The following is a 17230-nucleotide window of genomic DNA, read 5'->3' on the forward strand; positions in this document are numbered from 1 at the left end:
TAGACAAGGATTTCCAGAATCTTTGCCCTCGGATCCTGGCAATTGGGGCTCGCCGTCTACGATTCACGACGGTCGCACAAAAAGACGCTCTCTCACCCAAACGGAACCTCCTGTAAAATAACCCTCAGCACCTCCCCTTAAACCAAGCCAACTAATTTCCATTGGTCGTTGTCTCCCTTGTGTACTTATAACCAATATAAGCACGCCACGTACAATAAACGTTTCAGTTTATCAAGAACCTGTGGAACACCGGAATACACCCCATTAAATCCTCAGCGGACCCTGAACGAATTTTCTCCAAGCCCTCCCTCCCCCGCTCTTTAAATCTCGTCTCCGGTTCCGATCGAGCTCCAGCGAACTCCTCTTGCGGTCACCGGCGGCGGACCATACCCCGCTCTCTCTCTCTCTCTCTCTCTCTCTCTATATATATATATATATATACACACACACATATATCTCTCCGTGAGTTATGTGGGATTTCTTTCGCCGGATCGGCCGGACCTAGGGTTTTTTTGGGGGGCGGCGATGGTGGGGATGATGGCGGCGGATTGGGCGGAGACCGCGGTGAGTCTTCTCAACTCGGCGAGGTCTTCCGGAGAGATTCCGGCGAAGCTGCGGTGGTTGCGGCAGTTGAAGGAGGTTCTCTTGCACCGGGACCCGTCTCTGCTGCCCGACTTCGCGCCCCGACTCGCGGAACTCCAGGCCGACCGCGCCAGCCCCGTGCGGAAGCTCCTTGCCGAGTAAGTCTGCTCCGTTCTGTCTCGTTTCACCTTTTCTTCCATCGTTTTGGCGATTTCTTGAACCCTCTTTCAATGTTATTAAGCCGGGATTTTTAGAAATAAAGAAGGGGGAGATTTTGACACCAGGAGAGCGAAAAGGATGATATAATGTGATCAAGAAAGTCCATTAAGGTTGCAAGTGCAAAGTACACTGTTTCTTGCATCGCAAAAATCCTTCCCTTTTCTTTGTTTCTTTTTGTTTCTGGTCGTGGTCATGCAATGCAGGTTTCAAGAATAAAGAAAAAGGAGGGGAATTCGATCTTTCAACATCCTGTCAGCCCACAATTATGGAATTGAGTAAAAAAGAAGAATTTTGTTGATAAAAAAAGGGCACTTTAAGAGGCTTTATCGATATATTGAACTTTCTTGGTATAAAAGTCTGTTCTTTTTCTCCTTTTTAGGTAGTAGTAGTTGAAGATAAAAAGTGGGGATTTAGCAAATCGTAGGGTCCTGTTCATTTGGTTTCATACCCGCTTGAGGGATCCTAAGTCGGGCAACTGTAATATGATGAAATATGATAAACTTGACAACAATGGTAATGGAAAAAAGTGATTGACCTGGAAACAATTCTCATGAGTATTTATGTTACTATGTTAGGATATCTGATAAAAATTGACTAGCATGGACCTCAAAGTTTGGGTGAGAGAACTTATGGCAGAGACACCAATGAGGAGTGGAAGATTGACATGCTTTCCTATTAGAAAAGTAAATGCCAGGATGAAATTGAAGAGGTTCTGCCCAACCAAGAGTTTGTGACCTTGATGAAAATATCTATAGAAGGGTTCGGCTCAAGGTAGGCAAATTACTTTGTTAGGATATCTGATAAAAAATGACTAGCATGGACCTCAAATTTTGGGTGAGAGAATTTATAGACAGAGTGGCCAATGAGGAGTGGAAGATCGACATGCTTTCCTATTAGAAAAGTAAATGCCAGGATGAAATTTAAGAGGTTCTGCCCAACCAAGAGTTTGTGACCGATGAAAATATCTACAGAAGGGTTTGGTTCAAGGTAGGCAACTTTACGCAAACTTAATCTGGACTCTTTCATTGATTGCCTTACATCCATGGAAGTAAATGGACCAAGAAGTGTTGATTTGCAAAAAAATCTCAAAAGCGAAACCAGAATTTGGTGGAAAACAGTCGAAGATCATGCTTGTGCTTATGCTGAACCCGTTAACACTTGGGAGGCGATTCATAGGAAAGTGTAAGAAAAGTACATTGCCCATAATTATCACAAGCAAATTTATGAAAGGCTTGTACACTGAAGTAAGGTATTATGATTGTCATCGAATACATCGAGCAGTTCAATGAATTGACTGCAAGGTCTGGAATTGCTGGCCATGACGAACATCGTATGACAGATACCAACATGGTCTACAGGTCGACATAAAAGCTAAGCTATCATTGTATTGACTAGAGGCCCTTAATGAGGCCTTCCATCAAGCTTTGCAATTAAAGAAGGTTACTGCCCTGTGGGCTAGATGTTGAGCTCTCAAAACCAGAGGGGGTCGACTAGTTGTTGAGCATCATTGCTCGAATGCATGTTCATCTTACTTCTATAACACTACCCCAAGCACTGGGCAAGGAGAAAGGGAGGCCCTGTGTATCACTATTCAAGAATTATATGGATCAAGTTTGATGTTCAGATGCCACAAGCAGGGCTACTTTACTCATAATATGAACTATTGGGGTATGGAGGAGCCTATCTATGGAGTAGCCGGTGACTTTCCCGAAGAGGAACCCATTGAATAGTTTGCTGAACCTACGGCTTCAATTGATCAATTAATCTCTGATGAGGAAGAAGAGGTGTCTGTTCTTGTCCTATTCACAGCCCAAAATAAAGAAGCCAAGAGACCTGCAGAGGCTTAGCCTAGACCTCTATGAAGAATATATGGCAAGGCATTTGTCAGGAGCCAAATTATCTGAGCTAGGGGGAGATGATGCAACATGGAAGAGGAAGGAAAAAGGAAATAAATTTGAATTTGAACAGAGAACCCTATAAATAAGCCTCTTTAAGGACTCTTTTTCTTTTTAGGATTGCTTTAGGATTTTTTAAATTAGAATTAGCATAAGGGTTGACCTATGCGCTAGAAATAGGTCCTAGATATAATTGTTTTAGGACTTCTCTTCTTTGATTAGAACTCGTATAAGGGCTAACCTATATCCTATAAATAGATCCTAATTGTACTTTTTTGACATCAAGAACTTAGTAATAAAGCTTCTAAAGTTCCTCAATTCCTTGCTTGCCATGGTGCAAGACTGTGATCTCGTGAAAGGTGACTGGTGCGAGGTCGGAAGCTTCGAATATTCTCCGGAGAGGTTGCAGGCGAGAGGCTGAAGACTCTCAAGGGGTTGACCTGAGGCCAATAGTTATTTCTGGCTTCCTCGAATTCCATATTTTCATGCAGGCTTGCTTGCATTAGGTCCTCATCCCGTCTTGATCCTATTCTGATACTCGAGATGATGCCCTGTCTTGACACTTGGGATGGTGGGATGCCTGACCATCCAGCTAGGACTTGAATGCTTTGGTTATCATTGACTGCAGGGGTGGATCACCGCAATTTTTCTTGTATGAAGACATCATGGCTTATGTTTTTTTCTGTAATAAACTAGGTCCATGAGAATGGTAGACTATATATGTGTAAATTTGTACTGCATATGCTTCTTACACATATCAGGTGTGGGAAAGATATTCTTTAATCATTAAATTATATTATTTTTCAGAAATCTGAAGCCTTCTGTTATCTATTTGGTTTAGGACCTTATATTACCTGCAATTCACCTGACTTCAACTTTGTTATAAGATTTTTGTTTCTTGTTTCCCATGTAAAATTGCAAGTGTTCTCTTAGTTACCTGAATTAGAAGCAGTTGCGAGAGTGGATTCTGGTTTTGGTATGGGGAAACGGATCTTTGAAAAAAATATAGAATAAGGAAATACTTTGGAAGAGGTCATGGGAACAAGTATCCAACATGATTCTGAAGTGGGCATGGAACCTTAATTTTAAGTGTCCTTCTAGTGTTAGCATATTTGCATGCTATTAAACCATGATCTATTGAAAAGATTCTTTTATCATTAACTTCTAGTTCTTGAAGATTCTAACCTTCTATTTTTTAATTTTATTTGTTTCCTCTTTTATCTCAGCATGCATCGATTTATTATTGTTTCAAAATTTGTAAATGGTCTTTGATGGTGCTTCTAATGTAGGATGATTGGTGATATTGGAATGAAGCATATGGAGCTTTTACCTGAAATGATTCCTAGTTTAATTTACTTTTTAAAGGATTCAACACCTGCAGTTGCTCGACAAGCTATTATTACAGGAACTTATTTGTTTCGAAATGTGTTAGAAAAGGTGGTAATTCAGGCAAGTCCCACATTTTTGATTTTTTACATCCATATTACTAAGAATTCTTCAAATTGTCAGGGTCATTTCTTCTTTTTCTACCTTATTCATATTTATTTGATTTCCATTTGCAATATTATTAATTTAACCTTATATGCTTCTGTATGGGAGATTTAGTCATTAATTATCATGTCATTGACTATTTGTCAGAATGACTGATAGTATTTTATAGGAAACCATAACAAAAAGTCACATTTTGTGAATATCAAGAAAGATCATAACAGCGTATCTGGTGAGCATCATGGTACAATTTTGTCTTAAGTTAACATACTATTCACACGAAGGACAGTAATTTGAACCAAGACTTGCAGGTTTCATCCCATCTACGTACCACAATAAATATATGGAGTTTACTGCTAAGAGATGGAATTTTTATGTTTAAGTGTGAAAACTCACTTTTAATATGCATACAGTGTGGGAATTGTATGGTTGGTGGGTGCCAAGATTGGGGAAAGGCATATCAGTAATAACAGACGATCAGCTTATTGTGCCAGAGAAAAAAAGGGGGGTCTTGAGGGACAACAGCTTGATAATTCAATGGAATAAAATAGGGTTTCAAACCATTACCGTTAATTCTAAAACTCAAATTTGTTCTTGTATAAGCAATATTTATGGAGATTGATTTGGTGTTCCAATTTGGTCTTGTAAAGGGTTTGATGATACTGTAGTGGAGCTAGAGTAATGAAGAAATTGGCTTTTGTAGGTATTGATGGATGTAAGGTTGCCATTTTTAATGGGAAATCAAAAATAATAGATAAGGGAAAGAATCTCTAATGCTGCAAGTGAAGGTAGAAGAGATGACACTAAAAGGAGGCTGCTGAGATGGAGAGAAAGTCTGCTTTATGGCTCAAGATGATGCTTATATAGCTTCTTCTTTAATCTAGCTCACAGTTGTTAGATGTACATATGCATTGTTCAAGAAGTGGATTAATTACTTCCCTTGCATATTGATGTAAAGGCTCTGTGGTAAGGATGATGGTATAATGGAAAGGAGAAACTTTAGTGCTGAAAGTGATGTTAGAAGAGATAAGCTATACAGGATATATGACTAAGAAAAACGACAAAAACAATAAACTGTATGGGCATTATGGAACTAATATTGATTTGATGGAATACTGGTTTTGGTAATACACAGTAGATATAGGAGAAGAAGGAAGCATTTGTAATCAGGTGCAGGAGAGGAAGTGAGAATTTGAATCAAGAGAGGGAGTGGGAGTGGCAGCCTATACAGAAATTTTCATTTCAGACAAAAAAAGGATTCAATAACCGGTAAATTTATCAATTGAATTGACTGGATGATAAATGCCTTTCGACTTCCACAAACAGAAATCGAGCTGAACACCATATAGTATACTATGATTGGAAACATATAGTAGTTAGTCATTCTATGGTTTTCTCAAAACAATCAGATGTGAAATTGCTCTTTATTGCATGGAGCAACTTTTCATTTATCATCTTCTGCTTCTTCCAATTCAGGGTTTATGCTCAAGTGATTTAGACGATTCATTAAAATCGTCATGGGCATGGATGCTAAAGTACAAAAATGCAGTATTGCCAATAGCAGTCCAGGTAACTTTTGTTTTTGATCATGATTGCCACATTGTGTTCTTTGATCTCTCTCTCTTCTCTGTCTCTCTTCCTTTGATTTGCTTGCTGCAACATGTAATATTAAACTTCTTTGCCAGCCTGGGAGTGATGGTGTTAGATTGCTTGCGGTAAAGTTTATTGAAGCAATAATTCTACTTTATACACCGGATCCTGATGTTTCCTCTGATCCACCCCATGAAGCTTGTGAAGGTAGAGACGAATTATTTGCTTTCAACTTGTAATGGAAGTTTTTCCAATCACTTTGAAGCTACCAGTGAGCCTATTTTGCTGTGTACACAATTGATGCTTAACATTATATTGATGTGCTGATCTTATGATAGGGATGGGATTCAATATATCATGGTTAAGAGGAGGCCATCCTTTGCTTAATGTTGGAGATCTAGCTATGGAAGCCAGTCAGAGCTTGCGATTGTTGCTCGACCAACTTAGGTTCCCGCAAGTGAAATCACTTAGTAACTCCATAGTTATTGTGCTCATAAATAGGTAGGTTTTTTTTCTTAATCCTACCTTGCTTTTTTCTGTTTCTTGTTTATTTTTTCAATTTTAGCAAGCATACCACAACCCTTAATTCCTTAGTCTATGTAATGATAGACAAATACTTATCAGTAAACATTTATAGCTCACAGAGTACAAAGACCGCAGAACTAAGAAAAACAAATGAAAACAATTAATGGCTACCCCAGTAGCAAATGCATCAGTTCACCTTGGTGGGGACACAAACCACCGTTTCCAGCATGTATACAGGCGTCGCCGGCGTGCATAGCACTTTGGCCACCCTAGTTTTATTTTCTTGCGTATTTTCATTTATTTCTTATGTATTTTCGTATTTTATTAGTTGTTTGCTTGTTTGATTGTATTTAGCTAGTGTAGTGACCCATGATGTTGTTGGGTCATGGGTAGTTACATGATCTCATTTGTGGGGATCATGGGTAGTTGTATTGGGGCTATATATGGCACCCCCTTATCTATTGTTCAGCAGAATATTTTGGGGATTAAAAACGAGACTTCGCTTTAGTATCTGGTGGACTCCAGACTCCTCCCTCCTCCTTCCCCTACTTAATTTCTTCTCTAAATCAACTGTCCCGCATCAGTTTGGTATCAGAGCACTGTTGGGCTTTGCCTCTGTGCCAACGCCCCGATCCGTGATCCTTTCCCTTCCTTTTCTTCACTGCCATTTTCTGGGCCGCAGTGGGACAGTCTGCAAAAAAAAAAAAAAAAAAAAAAAAACTTTTGTTGTCTCCTCTGTCCCGAAAATCCCACAGAAATCTACCAAGTGTATGGCAGAGCATCGCCGGATCCCAGGATTCCGGTGGGCACACGAAATCTACGCGGTAACCCGACCCCGGACGCCGGAGCGAGCTGACGGACCACGGGTGACTCCTTCTGTCAAAAAGAAGAGGAGCATCGCTGCCCTTCTTTCAGACCTGTCCCTCGGACCCGCCGAAGCGTCTGCTGGCCACCGCGCACACGAAGAGAGACAGGAGACATTCCTGCGAGGGAACCCAGTGCCGGAGCAGGTGACCGGTCGCCGGCCACCACCACAGACCACTGAGATCTCCCTCCTCTGCACTGCTAGCGTGGACTTCGCCACGATCGACCGCCGGGAACTGCCAGCAACTGTAGCCGCAGAGCCCGGTACCACCTCCCGAAACCGTCGGGAGGTTGCAGAAACACCAGTTAACGGGTAAGTCCCTCACCCGTTACCAGTTCATTAGCCGGATCCGCCCCAAAAAAAAAAAAAAAAAAAAAAAAAAAAGAGGTCACATGACCCTCACGTGAGCCTCGCACGTGACTTCACACGTGACCACCCCAGACGCAGCACGTGACTTGCACGTGCTGTTCAAAAAAAAAAAAAAAAAAAAAAAAAAGGAAGACCGTACCTGTCGTTCGACGGAGAAGAACCCAGATCTAGGGTTCCGCCACCACCGCCGCCGTCGACGCCTCACTGTCACGCCTCCACCGCCACTGTCGCCGCTCTTTGCTGCCACCGAGCCGTCTCTCCTCCTTGTTGTCGGACCATCGCTCGCCGCCGCAGCTCACCTCAGCGACCGCACGCACCGCTGATTCAATCACACCGCCACCCTCCCCTTTCCCCCTCTTTCATCTTTTCCGTTTCCTCCACCCTCCACCGACCTTGAGTCTTCCCATTTTCTTCTTCCCTCAGTCGACTCTTCCTCTCCCTCTCGGCTCACTAAACCCTAAACCCCTTTCTTTTTCTCCCTTTCATCTCACCAAGACCCCTTCTTCTTCTGTGCCGCCACCTCCGACTTCCGCTGCCGACTCCATCCTCCGCCTTCGCCGACCCCCTCGCTCCCCAGAACGAGGGATCCACCTCCGATATCGCTCCTTCCCCTTCTTCTTCTATTCTTTCCCACTCTTTCTCCAACCCTCGAGTTCTCCCATCCCTTCTCCCTCCCATCTCACCGAAACCTCCATCCCATCTCTTTCCCCGCGCCACCACCTCCACCTCCGTTGCCGACTCCATCGTCCGCCCTCGTCGCTTCCTTCGCTCCCCAAAACGGAGATCTCCCCTCTCTTCTTCCACCGGTGTCACCCTCAGCTCCTTGGTATCAGAAGCTCCTCACCCAACGACGCACAGCGGGATCCGAAGCCATCCAGAAGCTTCGGGTCCCCTCTAGTCTTTGCTTTTCGGACGAGTGGGCCGGCCTGTGTTCGGCCTGTTGTCACGCGGGCCGAGCTGATCTTCTGGCCCAGTGTTTTGCGGGCTTCGCTTTCAGGCCCTGCATCTGGATCCAGACCCAGCCGTGAGTTGGACTTTTACAACGACGCTGCAGTCAGCCATCTTCCAGCAGCATTTTCTACAAATCGTCGGGTTCCGGTTCTGCATCCTACACTTTGCCATCCAAACTCATCCACTGATTCAGATCTGCAAGAAGAGGTCGTATCTTTTCTTTAAATAATTATTTTTCAGCCTTTCCCTATAAACTAGCTTATCTTTAGATTATTATTGTTTCACTTCATGTTGTTGGTTTGAGATAGGACCTTACTTTTATAAAAGCCTATGCCCCTTGAAAACACATATTGAGCCTTACAAATTATTTTCAAATCCTCGAAAGGCAACTAGGAAATTTTACTTGAATCTGGTGAAACCCAAATCAATTTGAAGGACCCCACTTTCATTAGATTAACCTGCAAAGATTTTGCATGATCCAAACCAAGGTTAGCAGTACCTAAGGTCCTGATATTTTGTTATCACCTGTGCTAATTCGAAGGTAACCGAGACTACGTCAAAAGTCGTCTTTTATTCAACATCGTTGATTTTATTCTGAATGTTAATTATATATCTAGGAATTTTGAATTCTAGAGTATGACAACTCGCAGCGGTACATCTTACTCACATGAGATGTCGACCAACCCAAACCAACAGGTATTAGATGCCATAGCAGCATTAGAAACCAGATTAGGAGCAAGAATCACTGACCTTGAAACTAGGCTGAATACTCGCTTGACTATAGCTGAAAATTCAATCACCAACCTCCAAGTTACTCACAACGATGGAGAATCTGAACTTGGTGAGATTGAACCGTCCCGCCCCAGAGGCTTTGGGCCACAACACCAAAGGGACTATCTAAGAGCACGTGAGACACCAGATGAGCATGTAATGCGCAGTATTAAGATCGATGCACCAAGTTATGATGGTCGTCTTGACCCAAAAGTCTTCATCGATTGGCTCGCTGATATGGACCATTACTTTGAATGGTATAGCTTGTCTGACGATCGCAGAGTTCGTTTTGCAAAAATGAAGCTCATTGGTCCTGCAAAATTACATTGGAACACAATAGAAAATATGCTTGCTAGAGCTAGACAACCCCCTGTGGTACATTGGGATGAAATGAAGGAGAAGTTAAAAGAAAAATATCTCCCAACATCCTATAAGAGTCGCCTGTTAGATCAGTGGCAACGCTTGATTCAAGGAAACAAACCTGTGTCTGAGTACATCGCTCGCTTTGATGAGTTCTTCATGCGATGTGATGCACGCGAGAGTGTGGAATTGACCCTTTCTAGGTTTAGGTCCGGATTACGAGATGATCTACAAAAAGAGCTTATTTTACGCGAGGTCAATTCATTAGAACATGCCTATCAACTCGTCCAAGACATTGAGCGTTATACTAATAAGACAACCTTTAGGCGATTCGATCTTAAGGAGACCAATTATAAGAACACCCACGGTAGTCAGATTAATACTTGGAGTAAGCCCAATGTCAGAAATCAAGCGACCGAGTCCCCAAAAATTAATGATCAAAAGAGTAAGGGAATTTTAAGTGAACCACCCAAAATTTCTCGAGATCAGTGTTACAGATGTTTTGGTTTTGGGCATAGAGCTAGTCAATGTCCCACTAAGAAAACATTGGTCATCGAAGAAGATAGAAATGATGAAGAGAATGAGTTGGTCCATGAACCAGAGATAGACCCTGAAGAGTCAGATGAAGGTGAGGAACCGGACTCACTTGAGGGTTCCACTCCTTTAGGTGTAGTCAGGTGTGTCCTTACACAACCAAAGCGAGAAGATGATGACTGGAGGCGTCGATCCATATTTCACACCTATATCAAATGTGGCGAACATAGCTGTAAGGTTATCATCGACAGTGGGAGTTGTGTCAATGTTGTATCCACAAGAACTGTCAAGAAGCTACAGTTAAAGACAGTGCCTCACCCTAACCCCTATAATGTGTCTTGGGTGGATAAAACCGCTATACCAGTCACTGAGCGTTGCCTCGTCCAAATCAACTTTTCTGAATATAATGATAAGGTCTGGTGTGATGTTATTCCCATGGACGTCGGACACATCATCCTTGGTAGACCGTGGCTTTATGATTTGGATGTGACTATTTATGGCAAATCCAATTCCTGTTCTTTTGTTCACCAAGGAAAGAAAATTCGACTAAACCCTCTACCGCCTAGACCTTCTATTGCTGGAAAGAAGGATGTGAAGGTTGAAAAGCGCCTTCAAATCATTAGTCCTAAGGAATTCGAGAAAGCAGCAACCCAAGGATCCATAGTCATTGTGTTAGTGTCCAAAGAAGTTGTTCCTGATGTTCACATAGATTTTCCGAAGGAAGTTCATCATGTTCTGGAAGAATTTAAGGATCTCTTTCCTGAGGACCTTCCTGATGAGCTTCCCCCTATGCGTGACATTCAGCACGCCATAGACTTGGTTCCAGGGGCGACTCTCCCGAACTTGCCTCATTATAGACTAAATCCGATTGAACACGCTGAATTGAAACGGCAAGTTGATGAACTACTCCAAAAAGGGTTCATCCGAGAAAGTCTTAGTCCGTGTGCGGTGCCGGCGCTTCTAACGCCCAAAAAAGACGGCACTTGGAGAATGTGTGTGGATAGCAGGGCAATTAATAAGATAACGGTTAAATATCGGTTTCCAATACTACGATTGGATGACATGCTTGATATGATGGCAGGTGCCACTATCTTTTCCAAAATTGACCTTAAGAGTGGTTACCACCAAATCCGTATCCGCCCAGGTGATGAATGGAAAACAGCTTTCAAAACCAAGGATGGGTTATATGAGTGGCTAGTCATGCCCTTTGGATTAACAAATGCACCTAGTACATTTATGCGAATTATGACACAAGTACTAAGACCTTTCATGGGTAAATTCCTTGTAGTCTACTTTGACGATATCTTAATTTACAGCAAAAACAAGGAACAACACCTTGAGCACCTACGTTTGGTTTGCGATTCACTGAGAAAAGAAAGCCTATATGCGAATCTTAAGAAGTGTTCATTTATGACTGATCGTGTAATCTTCTTAGGATTCGTTGTTTCTTCTGAGGGTGTTTCAGCAGACCCACAGAAGGTCCAAGCTATTCTTGAATGGCCCGAACCCACTACATTATTTGAGGTGCGAAGCTTCCACGGCCTAGCCACCTTTTATAGAAGGTTCATCAAGAATTTTAGTACGATCACTGCACCGATTACGGATTGTATCCGGAAAGGTGAATTTCATTGGACCATTGCGGCCTCAAGGGCATTCCAAGAGATCAAGACTAGAATGACTGAAGCCCCGGTGATGCGCCTCCCAGATTTTACTAAAGTTTTCGAAGTTTCTTGTGATGCATCTGGTATAGGTATAGGTGGTGTCTTAAGCCAAGAAAAGCATCCTGTCGCATACTTCAGTGAAAAGCTGAATGATGCCAAACGAAAATATTCCACCTATGACAAAGAATTTTATGCAGTTGTACAAGCGCTGCGTCACTGGCGTCACTATTTGCTACCTCAGGAATTCGTATTATATTCCGACCATGAAGCTTTGAGGTACTTAAATTCCCAAAAGCGATTGAATTCACGACACGGAAAGTGGGCTGAATTTCTTCAAGAATATACCTTCGTGTTGTGTCACAAAGCAGGTATTGACAACAAAGCAGCTGATGCCTTAAGCCGTCGTGTAGCATTACTTTTGTCGGTAAGCATAAATGTTACTGGATTTGAACGAATAATTGACGATTATGCAACTTGTCCAGACTTCGCTGAGATCTATGCAAGCGTCTTAGATGGTCGCACCAGGGACTATAGTGATTACCTTGTGGTTGATTCCTTTCTGTTCCGAGGAAACAAGCTATGTATCCCTCAAACATCCCTTAGAGATTTTCTTGTTTGGGAACTTCATGCGGGAGGAATAGCTGGCCATTTTGGTAGAAATAAGACCATTGATATGGTCGAACAAAGATTTTATTGGCCTAGTTTAAAACGGAATGTTGCAAAAATTGTTAGTCAGTGTCGTACTTGTCAACTATCCAAACAGCGCAAACAAAACACTGGTTTATATACGCCCCTTCCTGTCCCAGATCGTCCTTGGCAGGACATTAGTATGGATTTCGTGCTAGGATTGCCAAAGACTAGAAGTAAGCATGATTCCATTCTCGTGGTAGTGGATCGGTTCTCTAAGATGGCACATTTTCTACCCACTTCCAAGACTTCTGATGCCTCCAAAGTTGCGAGGATTATCTTTGATGAGGTCGTTAGGCTCCACGGGCTTCCAACCTCGATAGTGACTGATAGAGATGTCAAATTTGTTAGTTATTTTTGGAAGACCCTCTGGAACTTTATGGGTACTAAGCTTAAATATTCCACAGCCTATCACCCTCAGACAGACGGGCAAACTGAGGTGGTCAACCGCAGTCTAGGAAACCTTCTACGATGTTTGGTAAGTGACCACCCAGGTAATTGGGATCTTCTTTTATCCATAGCTGAATTCGCCTACAATAGCTCTGTAAACAGGACCACTGGCTTGAGCCCTTTTGAAATTGTCTTAGGCTATGTACCGCGAAAACCTGTTGATCTTATCCCAGTAGCCCCTAACAATAGAATCTCTGAGACCGCTGAATCCTTTGCGCAACACATGCAAAATTTACATAAAGAGATTAAGAAAAAAATTGAAATCAACAATGTGAGATATAAAACGGCCGTTGACTTACGTCGACGTTATCAAGAATTTCGAGCGGGTGATGATGTAATGATCAGAATCAGACCTGAACGGTTTCCACCAGGAGCCGTTAGGAAATTGCACGCCCGAAGTATGGGTCCATACAAAATTCTGAAACGGGTTGGATCTAATGCATATGTGGTGGATATTCCAAGTGATTTTGGGATTAATCCAGTTTTTAACGTAGAAGACTTAGTTGCCTACCGAGGTCCGACAACTATTCCTACAGACCCGCTCAATGAGCCTGACACTGACTGCACATCCAATTTTGAGAACATATCTCCTGCTCCTGCCTTGCCTCCTGTACCTTTTTCTCCGCAGATCACAGACACAGTGGAACAGATTTTGGATGATCAGATTGTTAGTACGCAGAACGGTGGTTATCAGCGATACCTGGTCAGATGGCATGGTCGACCTCCGTCAGATGATACTTGGATTAGCAGAGATGAGCTCCAGCGACTTGCTTCAGACCTGTTGGAGCATTACCAGACATCCGTTTCGCCAGAGGCGAACTCTTCTCCGCTGAGGGGAGTTGGTGGGGACACAAACCACCGTTTCCAGCATGTATACAGGCGTCGCCGGCGTGCATAGCACTTTGGCCACCCTAGTTTTATTTTCTTGCGTATTTTCATTTATTTCTTATGTATTTTCGTATTTTATTAGTTGTTTGCTTGTTTGATTGTATTTAGCTAGTGTAGTGACCCATGATGTTGTTGGGTCATGGGTAGTTACATGATCTCATTTGTGGGGATCATGGGTAGTTGTATTGGGGCTATATATGGCACCCCCTTATCTATTGTTCAGCAGAATATTTTGGGGATTAAAAACGAGACTTCGCTTTAGTATCTGGTGGACTCCAGACTCCTCCCTCCTCCTTCCCCTACTTAATTTCTTCTCTAAATCAACTGTCCCGCATCACACCTATTATTTATTTTATAATGTATCAGCTTACTTCTTATTTATTTCCTATTACATTTATGTATTGTATCTACTGCTATGAACTGGAACAGCATATAGAAGGTTTTAAGGCATCAAAGAACATTAACGTTGTCATGAGGAACGTTCTTGTCCAACTTTCTAGTTTTACCTTGAAGTGTCTCTGAAAATCAAGTCATTGGCAAACACCCTTACTAAAAGCTGGATGACATTAGGATTGACAACAACGAGTTTTGACTCGATCTTCATTAGCAAAGTCAAATATTCCACAAGCAGTTGATCTGTGGAGTGTAGATCACCATTTTGCTGATATCTTTTATTAATTTTTAGCTAGTGTAAGTTGTCCCACTTTTTTATTTGACTACCTAAATTGACTACCTAAATTGCTGACAATAGCACCAGTGAATTGCACAAAATTTCCATTCAGTTGTTTGGTTTAGTTTCTGTAATGACATAATTCGAACTAATCTTTGATAGTACGAATATGTTTCATCTTACTGAAATTCTATCTCAATGTTCTTTGCATTTAAGGGGTGCAAGGATCCCTCATTTTATATTTGTATGGAAATGAATGTGCAAATTTTATTTCAGTCATTGCTTATTCCATTTTGTGTCATTTTGTATTTGTATTAGTTTCTGTGTAGTATTCTTTATTCTGCCATTTTTTGGGTTGGTTTAATGTTCTGTACCAGTCTCTCAGCTATCGCGGAGAAAAGGCCTTCCTTTTATGGACGCATATTACCAGTTTTACTTGGTTTGGATCCAGCAAGTTCTGTGATCAAAGGAGTGCAAGTCCCAAATGCACACCATGCATTGAAGAATGCCTTTATGGCATGTTTGAAATGTACACATTCAAGTGCTGAACCGGTATTTCTTTTATCTTAAGTAGGCATTAATGCTATCTGTATAGACTTATTTGTTTGTTCTATTAAATTTTTTTTTATTTTGTCTTTGAATGTCACGGCTCAACCACCTTTGCCTTGTTTTCAATGTTATTTGTATATTTTTTCTGTGGACATCTTTCAATAAAGAACATTTTAGCTGCGCAAGATACAAATATATAAAGAGTAGCTCAAGTTTGATAGCCTGGGATATGTGGTGTCACCAATCTGCTATTTCATTTATTTGGACTACAGATATTACAGCATTCTGTGATATAGGAAGCCTTTTCTTGTGTGGCCTCTACCTTCCTTTTATCTGAAACTTGTATTATTACTTTGATTCTTTTAAGTTAGACATGCAGTGTTGTTCTAATTATGCTAACTATAGTTGACAATTCCTTTTTAATGTTATTTCCTTATGTTCCCAAACGACCTACAGCTTCTTTATTTGATTCTTGGGCCCTCATGTTTAGTTTTTTATTCTTCTCTTCTTTTCAGATGTGTAATTGCGTGCTGCCGGCACATGTGAGTGCTTAGCAAGATCTCACTGTTTGTTAATTCTATTTAGAACTCGAACTACGTTTCTCATAGAAACAGGATGACACATATAGAGGCTATTTCTGAACCAAAAAGGAAAAAAAAATAAAGAACCTGATTGAAAAGTTACAACTCAACAGGCTGAAATTATACTGTCTCTCTCCAGAAATTGTGAAAGATTGGTGGCAAATACCAAAGATGCTAAGTGATGTGCTATCTTGACTTTTGTTGAGCATTGCTGATGATGCCGAATGCATGAGTTTCTGCTCTAAATATGTTCCTTCTTTGAGAAACAATAGGTGATAAGAGTGCAGCTGAAGATTGATGGTCGGTTCTAACGTCCTAAAGTAGGGTATTTGTTCTTTGGGGACAGCAAGAGGTATCTTGACTAATGTGGCAAATGGCAACTATTGTTCTGTGCTTCATTAAGTGGTTATCAACTTGCATCCATCCTTAGAAAGTGCTTCTTTTGTGTGACTCATACATTTCTTTCTTTACTATTCAATAGACTCCAAGATCAGTTCAACTTCTACTATGATGATGGTAGCTTCAACTAATTATTTTATTCTGCATGAAATTTTGGAACTTAGATATGGGCAAACAAGTATAGTCATAAATTAAATAGTTCTACCACCCTTTCCTTGCAATATGGACTTTTTACCTGAAACAATGTTTAGATGAAAAATTGAGCAATGCTATGGTACTTTTGTTTCAAAGTGGTGCTTCAGTTTTCTTAACTTAAAAAGATATGGGAATGTAATCTAATTTTAGTTCTCCTTTTGACTATGAATTTTATTTTGTTATTGTGAATAATTAAAATTTTTATTAAAAAAATTGAAGTCTATTTTTCTATTGCACCTGAGCATTTGTTGGGGTGGCTAAGCTACGTTCATGTGGGGCCTATGTTCTATGATGGCACACAAGTAGCTAGTCCAATCCGAGCTCGGCCTGATCCCATCCAACAAATTGGTGCCCAAGCCCAACCAAGTTGGAACGTGCTTGGGTTTGACCCAATTGGCCCGGGCTAATTCGGCTAATCGGGTTTAGCACAACCTGGGTCAGGTTGTGCTCGACCAGCAAGCTTCAAGGTCTAGATCGAGGGGCAAGAGAGAGGGAGGGGGAAGGATCAAAAGGATGGGGGATGTGGGGATAGAGGAGAAAGGGGATGGTTTGGCCATCCAAGTTGAGCCATCGGTCAAAAGGCTTTGGTGGCTATAGGGGGTGCATGAGAGAGAGGGATCAAAGGGATGGGGGAGGGAGAGAGAGAGAGGTCTGGGTACTTATGCGGCTTCGACAACCAGGTGGGAGCGCAAAAGTGAGAGGAGAGGGAAGACTGGAACAAGGAGGTTGGACTGTGGCTTGCGGGGTAAGGGTGGTTGCTAGAAGAGGAAACAAAGAGGGGGCAAGGGGGTTTAAGTTAGGGTTTGGGTTTTATATTCTTTATTTTTGTAATTTTAGTCTTTTGATTATATATAATTTATATAAAGTTTTTAAATACTAGAATTTGGGGTTAAAATTTGGAAGCCTGAGCTTGGCCCAATTTTTTGTTTGGGCTTAAAAAAATGGGGGTTGGCTTGGCCCATTGGGCTGGAAACCCCAGACCAAGCTTGCTAAAAGTCGGG

The 17230-nt window shown here is 41.7% G+C and overlaps 1 protein-coding gene and 1 long non-coding RNA gene across 4 annotated transcripts in view; one reads left to right on the forward strand and one right to left on the reverse strand.

The window, feature by feature from the left end:
- Positions 1–290: 290 nt before the first annotated feature.
- Positions 291–17230, forward strand: part of LOC103709595 (symplekin) — a 33322-nt gene continuing 16382 nt past the window's right edge. For 2 of the 3 annotated variants that reach the window (XM_039124290.1, XM_017843402.3), the window contains exons 1-6: positions 291–740; positions 3986–4145; positions 5661–5753; positions 5870–5981; positions 6113–6275; positions 14883–15057. In XM_039124290.1, coding sequence (XP_038980218.1) covers positions 526–740; positions 3986–4145; positions 5661–5753; positions 5870–5981; positions 6113–6275; positions 14883–15057 — 918 coding nt within the window. In that variant the 5' untranslated portion in view covers positions 291–525. The remainder of the gene's footprint in view (positions 741–3985; positions 4146–5660; positions 5754–5869; positions 5982–6112; positions 6276–14882; positions 15058–17230) is intronic. The other variant, XM_026805198.2, reaches the window with a different exon arrangement.
- Positions 6331–14876, reverse strand: LOC120110161. Its single transcript, XR_005510920.1, has 2 exons — positions 14176–14876; positions 6331–6495 (listed from the first exon to the last, which is right to left on the reverse strand). It is a non-coding gene; the product is annotated as an uncharacterized LOC120110161 (long non-coding RNA).

The sequence above is a fragment of the Phoenix dactylifera genome, chromosome 3, assembly GCF_009389715.1.
Source record: "Phoenix dactylifera cultivar Barhee BC4 chromosome 3, palm_55x_up_171113_PBpolish2nd_filt_p, whole genome shotgun sequence".
Classification (NCBI taxonomy): Eukaryota; Viridiplantae; Streptophyta; class Magnoliopsida; order Arecales; family Arecaceae; genus Phoenix; species Phoenix dactylifera.